Source organism: Silene latifolia, chromosome 8 (genome assembly GCF_048544455.1).
Source record: "Silene latifolia isolate original U9 population chromosome 8, ASM4854445v1, whole genome shotgun sequence".
NCBI classification, from domain to species: Eukaryota; Viridiplantae; Streptophyta; class Magnoliopsida; order Caryophyllales; family Caryophyllaceae; genus Silene; species Silene latifolia.
In genome coordinates this window covers 67,637,204-67,646,279 of record NC_133533.1, presented here as the reverse complement: position 1 = coordinate 67,646,279, position 9,076 = coordinate 67,637,204, and the positions used below count along the sequence as shown (strand labels likewise).

General features: G+C 34.7%; 2 protein-coding genes across 3 annotated transcripts; both read right to left on the bottom strand.

Annotated features, from left to right (window-relative positions):
* Positions 1 to 280: 280 nt before the first annotated feature.
* On the bottom strand, positions 281 to 3,699 carry LOC141594394 (putative 1-phosphatidylinositol-3-phosphate 5-kinase FAB1D). 2 transcript variants are annotated; one of them, XM_074414452.1, is made up of 6 exons: positions 3,513 to 3,699; positions 2,713 to 2,805; positions 2,264 to 2,374; positions 1,319 to 2,184; positions 949 to 1,212; positions 281 to 810 (listed from the first exon to the last, which is right to left on the bottom strand). In XM_074414452.1, the coding sequence occupies exons 4-6, from the start codon at positions 1,604 to 1,606 to the stop codon at positions 589 to 591; spliced, it is 774 nt and encodes a 257-aa protein (XP_074270553.1). In that variant the 5' UTR covers positions 1,607 to 2,184; positions 2,264 to 2,374; positions 2,713 to 2,805; positions 3,513 to 3,699; the 3' UTR covers positions 281 to 588. The 2 variants fall into 2 exon arrangements, with proteins under 2 accessions (XP_074270553.1, XP_074270552.1); XM_074414451.1 differs by lacking the exon at positions 2,713 to 2,805.
* A 4,044-nt stretch (positions 3,700 to 7,743) lies between these two features.
* Positions 7,744 to 8,601, bottom strand: LOC141595306 (uncharacterized). The gene has a single exon (XM_074415272.1). It carries the CDS (start codon positions 8,599 to 8,601, stop codon positions 7,744 to 7,746), a length of 858 nt encoding a protein of 285 aa, XP_074271373.1.
* Positions 8,602 to 9,076: the final 475 nt, after the last annotated feature.

Sequence of the window (9,076 nt, the reverse complement as noted above, 5' to 3'; positions counted from 1 at the left end):
TTTTTTAGCCGAAAAAACTTGCACACTTCCTAAACTAAATCATCTCATATACAATTTTCTTACTCATCCCGGATAATCTTAGCCTGTAATGTTCTACTCAAAAATCATGACGCACCGTCAATTTTTTGTTTAACAAGTCTTTTTTTTCAACCTTTAAGCCACTTATGGTCATATTTTACGTGGCATCAAATTTGACGGTACGCTTTGATATTAGTGAGAAATAATTTGAAAACTCGTCGGAAATTAGCAATTACGAGTAGCATAGAACAGCATGCAGGGCCAAACATGTTTTATACTATTCCTGTACGATATAACAGTAAACCAATTCCCTCTAGGTTGATGTGTTTATATCACACCATGAGCTAATCAAACCGCTACTTGAATGCTATAGTTCGATGCGTGTATCGGTGTATATCACAACACTTCTAGAGTTCTAGATATTTCAACACTATATCTTGGGCGATGATAACGCCACTACCGTTTTGTTTAATACCACTCACATATATGTATGGGTATTAGTGTATCACAATTCACTGTCCCACAACTTAAGTGACATTACGGTAGGGGATTTATCATTACCCTATATATCTAAGATGTACGAAAGGTAGTGTTAATGAATTCTCTAAATCGGCCTGCATAGTTCTCTGGGGGGACTATTGTTGGGGAGACACTCTTGATGGAAGACTTGAACAAGGTCTCCAGTTGTTTGTTGAAGCTGTACTGCTGCAAATAGTCTATGATCCCACACACTAGTTGCTTTTGATTTTCATCAACACCCAGTAGAAGAGAATAGTCCATTATATTGTTGGCCTGCAATTGAATGAACAAGAATTAATCAAAAACCCATATTTACAAAACAACAAAATATAAACTGGGTGAAATATTTGCAACAATGCAATGATAATTTGTTGATTGATTAATTTAAAAGTAGGAGACATCTGAGTTTACCTCGAGAAATTGGGTGTCTCTCAAGATAACTTGGTTTAGTAGAGTCTTGGCACTTTGCTCAAGGTAGATCGGAGAGGAGTCCATATCAGCAACAAATTTGATGTCAAGGAATACGTCGCTAGAACCACCAAGCTCTCGAGCGGAATTCAATGTACCTTTGAGATCATACATTCTGTGTATATTTCTATCAAAGAACAAGTTCTCTATGACCATTACACTGCAATTTTTCTCCCTGTTATTTGTGCCATGTTGTGTAAAAGTCAGCTGCAAAGCAATAAAGCACACAAATTTAAAATAAATTAGATCAGATACCATCATATAGCAACACATTACAGTACAGTGAGTAAATTTTTTAATTAGGATGTCGTACCTGATATATCCCAAGAATTTTGGCCAGGCATGTCTCAGAACCCCTCATGTGTCTGAAATAATCAGAAGAAAACTTCACAAATAAGTCGACCTCAGATTTTTCAATTTCCTTGATGACTAACCTGTCATCTAGAGTTTTTGCAAAGAGTGCTTTACTTTTGCCCCCTTGGGCATCCCACCTCCTACACCGACTAAGAGAGGCAATATACGATTCTTCATATGTACAACACTGTTGCCGGTAAGCCCGAAATTGATTAGCACAAACTATAACCACCGAACACTTAACCATAGGAAATTGCTCAACTCCAAAGCTAATTTCGTGGTCTCTTTCCTTTTTACTCAAACTTGCATAACTAGGGATGAGCTCTTTAGATGATGTGCGGAACGATGAATAACCTCGCTGCCAAAATGTAATGTTTGTGGACTATAGTACTCTTCCAAGCTTAGACCACACGCTATATAACTTGAAATTTCACCTTGGAAATTGGAGACCATAAAGTAGGCATTACTGAGAGGTATGTGCAACCGGCAACCTTCCTCAAAGACAATTTGAGACACTGATGCCACTAAGTCCCTAGAGTGTGCAAGGAGGTTTTGTGTAAGTTTACCAAGCAAAGGTGAATACGCACTGTATAAATTCTCTATGCAACAGTTTCGGATGTCGGTAAAAGGCTTCCACATCCAACCATCGTCTTCTCTGATGAGTTTAGACAAATCATCTTCTTTTGTGATGACGTTAGAGTGAAGGTACATCAATCTCAAATCCCATAAGCTCGCTAAAATCAAAACTTCCCAACGCAGGTGATTCAACGCCAAGAGTATAGAAGCCGTAGGTGCAGTAATGGCATACAGTTTCTCACAGAGTTGCTACAGTGTAGAAGGAGATTGTCACTAAAGCTCACCCTGCTAAAAATCACCACGTAACGAAATAAAATTCTTAATTTACCTCAAATGCTTCTATTTCTTCCTTCAACATCACTGGAATACAAGGGTTCTGGTTTAAGGCGTTCATACCACCTGTGACATCTGCAAACAAAAACGCCCATTTTGCGCGGACCTGCGTAGGATTAAGACAGAGATCTTTGAGGACTCTTCAGGAAAAACGATAGGGTTTTTTTCTGTTAAAATTTGAAAGACAGAGATGTATTATAAGGAAAAATTTGAAATAACTGAGAGAATAAGATAAAATAATAATCTTCAGGAGTATAGTCCTTCTGTTATCTTCAATTCCTTAGATTTAGCATATAGAATATTTAGTTGTTATAATTAGCAAAAGATATACATTTTGACTAATTAGAACAACTAAATATTTTATATGCTAAATCTAAGGAATTGATGATAAAGAAGGTTTTTACTCCTGAAATTATTTTTATCTTATTCTCTACCATAACATACTGTATCAATTTCTGTCTGAATCCAATCTCCCTTTGAATTACTAAATTCTAGTATATCTGATGGCAGAGAAATTGAAAATGCCATGACACAACTCTGCAAGTCATCAGATTATGCAAAACATAATCAACAAGAGAGTACGGGTATACCACACAAGCCATATTGATAAATTGATCAAACCAACACTATGAAAAAGAAAGAAATATAAGTAAGAATAAGAATATGAGAAATTCAAAAAGGCACATTAATAATCAATTACCTACAATCGGTTTTCGAAAAAAAGGAGAATGAACAAGCCGTAACTATACAAGACGAGGATAATAGTACAACCCATTACCCATGGAGTTCTTAAAATACCACATCTTTACAGGGTTCTTTACGGAATTATGATCAAAACAAAAATTGATCACACAACAAGAAAGAAACTACCCCAAGAAAATTGATTGAACCAACAATATATCAAGATAAAAAAAATGAAATATCAAGTAACAATATGAGAAATTACACAAAAGGGAACCTGAATAATCAATTACTTACAGTCGATTTTCGAAAAAATGGAGAATAAATAAGCCGTAACTACAAGTGAGGACGATAATCCTACAATCCATTACCCATGGAGTCTTAAAAATACTCGTACCAGATTTTTACATAATCGGTTCTTTACGGAATGATGATCAGACAAAAGTTAATCACACAACAACACAAAATTAGCTCAAGAAAATTGAAATATCAAGTAAGAATGTGAGAAATTGTAAGAATTCACCAATCCTAATTGAACAAACCAGAGAAGAAATTCATCATACCTAAACACGGAGGAGGTGTGAATCAGCCAAGTACTACTACGGTTGTTGCGGTAATTCCGACAAGGCCAAGATTTAAAGGTGTGTATATTTGGGGGATTGTAGTATGGGATTATAGGAGTGAAGTAGCCAGTCAATTCCCGTCAATTTTTATTTTTATTGATTTCGAAAGTGCAATAGTCGTACAAAGTTTTGGTGGAATCTATATCTATACTAAATTTAGCTTCCCGCCCAACCACTTCATGGTTTACTTTCCAATTTCTGGTTATTGACTTATTGTTTCCTAGAATTATCTAAACTAGTATTGGTGCCCGGTTTCGCCCGGGCTATCTCTACTTATCATTATTTTTTTTTTTCATTAAATAAAATTACTTAAAGTTGCATAATCCATAAATTTATTATTAATATATTTTATTTTTCTACGACATATCCTAAACTTACGATTAAATAAATTTTGAGACAAATTCACTACTCCCGTTATTAATATTTTACTCTTACTAATGAAACAATAGTAATAACATTTCACTACTTGCCCATAATCATTGTTACTTTCACTACTCCCACCGTAATTATTGTTACTGTCACTACTGCTGCGGTAATATTGATAATTGTAACTACTCCCGCCGTAATTATTTTTACTTTCACTATTGCCGCATTAATATTGATTATTTCACTACTCCCGTTGTTGTTTCTACCACTTTCATTAATCTCGCTGATAATATTGTTACTTTTACTATTCAAATGAGTGATTACTATCATATAACTATATCCAATGTTACTACAATTCTTTTCTTTACTGACGAAATTACTTTTACTACTTAGACATGTAATTTTAAGAGGATTATATATTTATAAATATATTACATATATGCATTAAATCAAATCGAAAGAATTATACAATATTATATATTCTGGAATCTAACTTGAATTATTTATAACCTACTTATATTATATTTTTGTATGTTAAATAATTAACATATTTATACATCTAATAAACTATAAAGTTTAATAAAATTGCATAGATTTTAAATTTAATATATAATTTTATGATGATAATAATTAATACCATAAGTGTGCATATTTATACTAATTAATTATTTTATTTTAAAGAAATTGACCATCTTCTAGTATTCTATAAATATTTAGGAAAATTACCAAGCATCTTCTTTCTTTTAGTCTCCTTGAAAATAACCATCCTAATTAATTATTTTATTTTAAGGAAATTGACCATATTTTAGTCTCTTACAAATGTTTAGGAAAATTACCAAGCTTCTATATAATTTAATTTTAACCCAAATAATATAATATTTGCATTGAGATCCCTTAATCGGGTCCATCACACGGTGCTAGTGATTTAAAACTATACAGTATAATTAATTTGTATAACTTTCTTTAATTACATTGAAGTCCCTTGGTTTCTGGAATTAATATATAGTATTGATGTATTAGACCATGCCCAAGCAAGGTCAATTGGTAGGTCATGACCTTGCTTGGTTATGCTAATGACATAATTAAGTATAATTGGTGAATGGTGACCTTTGATGGTTAATTTGTGACCTTTTACATTAAAAGGTCAATTTATGACCATTGTTGAGCAAATTGACCACCTTGGTGACCTTCTAGGTGGACACTTTTTATTGGTTGAATAATAAAAAATAATAAATAAAAGTATATAATATGATAGTGGGGTATGATTGGGAATGTTGTGAAGTCGAAAATGATTGGGTTAATGACCTAGATCGCGACCTTCTGCTTGGAAGAGTGAAAGTAGGTCAAAATAAATAAAGTGAAATTAAGAGTAAAATCAGGTCGCGTCCTAATTAACACGACCTCTGCTTGGGGATGGTCTTAGTCCGTCATCACGGCCAATTGTTATACTCCCTCCATTCAACTCCACACTACCACTATACCATTTTCATCCATTCAAATCCACACTACCACTTTCCTTATTTGGCAAATAATATTCTCATTTTATTCTAATCAAAACTCAATATTTACAAAAAATGTCATTGTTGGCCCACTCTAATTTTCCATCAAAAACCACCCTAACCCAATCCAACCCACTAATTACTCCCTCCAAAAAAATCTGAGGCCCACCCCCATATACCCCCAAAACCGTTCAAAATTACCCATAATTTCTCCACATTTACTCATCCCCTCAACTACCCCTTCCTTATTTACTCTCCTCTCTCTCTATTGTTCCAGATCCTTCCACTAACCCTAATATCCCTCAATCGTCTCCCTCTCTAATACGTCGCCTTCAACTCTCTTCTCTCTAAACCTTTCAGATCTGCTCCATCTTTGTTCAACTTTCACAAATCTCTTCTTATCATTCATCACTATCAAATCTTCATCTTTGTTTATGATGAAAAAGCCACATGCAAATTGTTCCAACGAGTGCTTGCAATGCGTTCTTGACTGGTACCGTTTTGGTTCATCAGATGATGAAGTTGATGAATCCAAATCAGTCCCTAACTCACCTAATCCTAACCATAATGAGTCACCTCCTCCTACAACTTGTGTCCCTGATTCTTGAGTCCGGATGATTTAGGGACTCAAGTTGGGGAAACTGAGTTTGACGATCTTAGTTTCTGTGTTCCTTATACGCCTGGCCATGAAGAGAAACCTCAGATCGATGAGGTCGGTGCTGCTGTTGATGATGTTCGTAGATCTCCTCTGAGATCGCCTCTGAAACTTGAAAAGGAGCCTCAATCACCAGGCTCAATCAAATTCGATGCCTTTGTCGCGAGATTCACTGAAAAGATGAAGAATAAGAGGTTAAAGGTTGAAGAGACTGTCGACGTTCCTATATGGTTTGTTGAGGAGTCAGTTGCCTTCAAAAACTTTGAGAGGAGAATGCTTGCAAAATATTGTTCGAAGCCAAAATAGAGAGGTATTTGTCCCATTCTCTTATATTTGATTTTTTTTTCGTTCATCTATTTTACTGCTGGTGCCGTGCTGTTAGGAATATGTTAGGATTTGATTTGGTATTGTGTTGATTTCATGGTATGCTGTTAGTAAAATGTTAGGAAAAATTTGTATGGTATTGTGTTGATTTTATTTTGTATCGTATTCTGTTGATTTGATTTTTTAGGGTATTCTGTTGATTTGATTTTGTATGGTATTATCTATTTTACGAATGTTGGGATATGATTTGAATCTGGAGTTTAATTTGATTTGATTTTGTATGCTGTTACGACTGTTGATTTATTTTAAACTGTTATGAAAATGTCGACTCTTATTAAGAGAATTTCATGGGATTTTTTTTCTGTTATATTTCCTCAGTGAAGTCCATTATGGACTGAGAGATGGATCTGTTGGGATTTGGTACAAAATGTGAATTGGTTTCTGCTGTTTGTATTTGGTACAAAATGTCACAAATCTCTGCTGGTTATCTGATGTTATGTTGCCTGTTTCTTCCTCAGTGAAGTCCATTATGGACTGAGAGATGGATCTGTTGGGATTTGGTACAGAATGTGAATTGGTTTCTGCTGTTGGTATTTGGTACAAAATGTCACAAATCTCTGCTGGTTATCTGATGTTATGTTGCCTGTTTCTTCCTCAGTGAAGTCCATATCCAATATGGACTAAGAGTTGGCTCAATGATATAAATACCTTACTGGTTTGAGAGCTAAAAAAATTTGAAACACTTGTTAATCATAGTTGGCCATAATTTGAAGTAGTAAAGCCACCACATGGTCTACCATTGAATGGGTGTGTGTGTTTGTCCATTTAAATTGCAATAATAGCTCAATGATGTCAACACCTTAATGGTTTGAGAGCACTGTCTGTTGTTGCCTTGTTGATTACTGTTTTTTTATGGACATAGCATGGTCTACCTTCTATGGGTGTGTGTGTGTGTAGGAGGCATTACCTTCTATGAATGTGTGGCTGTGTGTTAAACATGATCAACCTTCATTTGTGTGTGTGTGTAGGAAGGCTTAAGACTTGACACAACTCAATGATGAGGCCAATTAGGCCTGAGAGTTGATGTTTAATTTAACTTAAAATTGAAGTTAACTTAAAGCTTTGAACTAAACATTGCATTCTTCACATACATTTCAAAAGTTTCATTGCATTAGAACGTCTTGCATTACATTGTTCATAATTTGATTACATGTTAAACATATCTTAATATAGAAATGTTTATACTGTAAACAAATGTCATAAAAATTGAACATCCTAATTCATTACTTAGATATTCTAAACAACTATTGCTTGAACATTGTTTGACCTAATTCATTCCTAATTCACCCATCAAGTACTCTAGGCCTTCTGTTTGACCTATCTCTTGTAAAAACCCAATACATTCCCTGACCAGATCTTCATTAACCTCCAAATTTCTTGGTAATATACCAAGGGCAGCAAGATGATCCTTACTCATGTGGGGAATTGCAAAGTCATTATGACCTTTAGCTTTCATTATCGCAACCATTACTGACTGAAGTGTTAGGAAAACCTTGTTGAGTTTTGTATGATCATAATCAACATATGCTTGCATGACTGAATTGACCAATTCATCAACTGATTTGGCTGCTTCTTTGGATTGTAAGGATTGTAATGCCCTAAAATACCCAAGATCATTACCATTTAAATCTGGTGAGTTAGGAGGTTGAAAAATTAACTGAATATTGAAACCTTCTGAGTTTACAACTGCCATGAATTCTGGATCATTGTTCTTTATGTGAGGCCTTGCATTATCTTGTTGAATGTAAATGTTTTTACTTGCTTCTTCAGGCCACTTTGTCTTGATAGCTGGTATGACTTGTTCTATGATGCATTCTCTTGTTACTTGTTTTGTAATAAAATCAATAGGCTTTGTCTCCAACGTACCCCTTGGCCTGTTTCTACTTGTCCTTGCTGCTGGTTGCTGTTTTGTGAAAGGGAACATTCCAATTTTCCCATCAAATAACAACTCCCTATCCACTGAATAAATAGGTCTACATACTGCACACATAAACATAACTTTTGTTATATACCTCTTGGATTGACAACTCCTATGTGGTAGCTCTTCCCCTTCAACCACATAAAATTTGTGACCATCATAAGTAATGTAAAACCACTTCTCATCCATGTGGATTATATGGCTCATTTCTAGAAATTTAATTTTTGTGATTGACATTGCATTAAGATCTACAAAATCTGCTGCAACATGTTCAACTATTAAGCACTAAAAAGCATGTTTTAGCCTGTGGTACTTGTTTGCATCCGTGAGGTGAGGATGGAGTGGGCTTGAATGTGGTTTTAATAAACCTTTGCATACCCAAGAGTAGACTGTCCCAACACTTACTCCTGTATTTTTTGAGACTCTTTCCATAGTGTCTCTTTGACCCCCATTTCAATGTTTTTATATGTTCAACATCAGGTAGTAGTGACAATAGGGGAGAAGAGGTTTATGCTTTACGGTGGATTTGGTTGTTAGGCAAGGGCTTCTATTTCTTTTATCCCCAAACTCAATTTATTGGGCTTATTTCTTTTATCCCCAAACTCAATTTATTGGGCTTATTTCTTTTATTAGGCATGTCATATGCTATAGGACGGTCCTATAGAAGAGTTGCTGATATTTT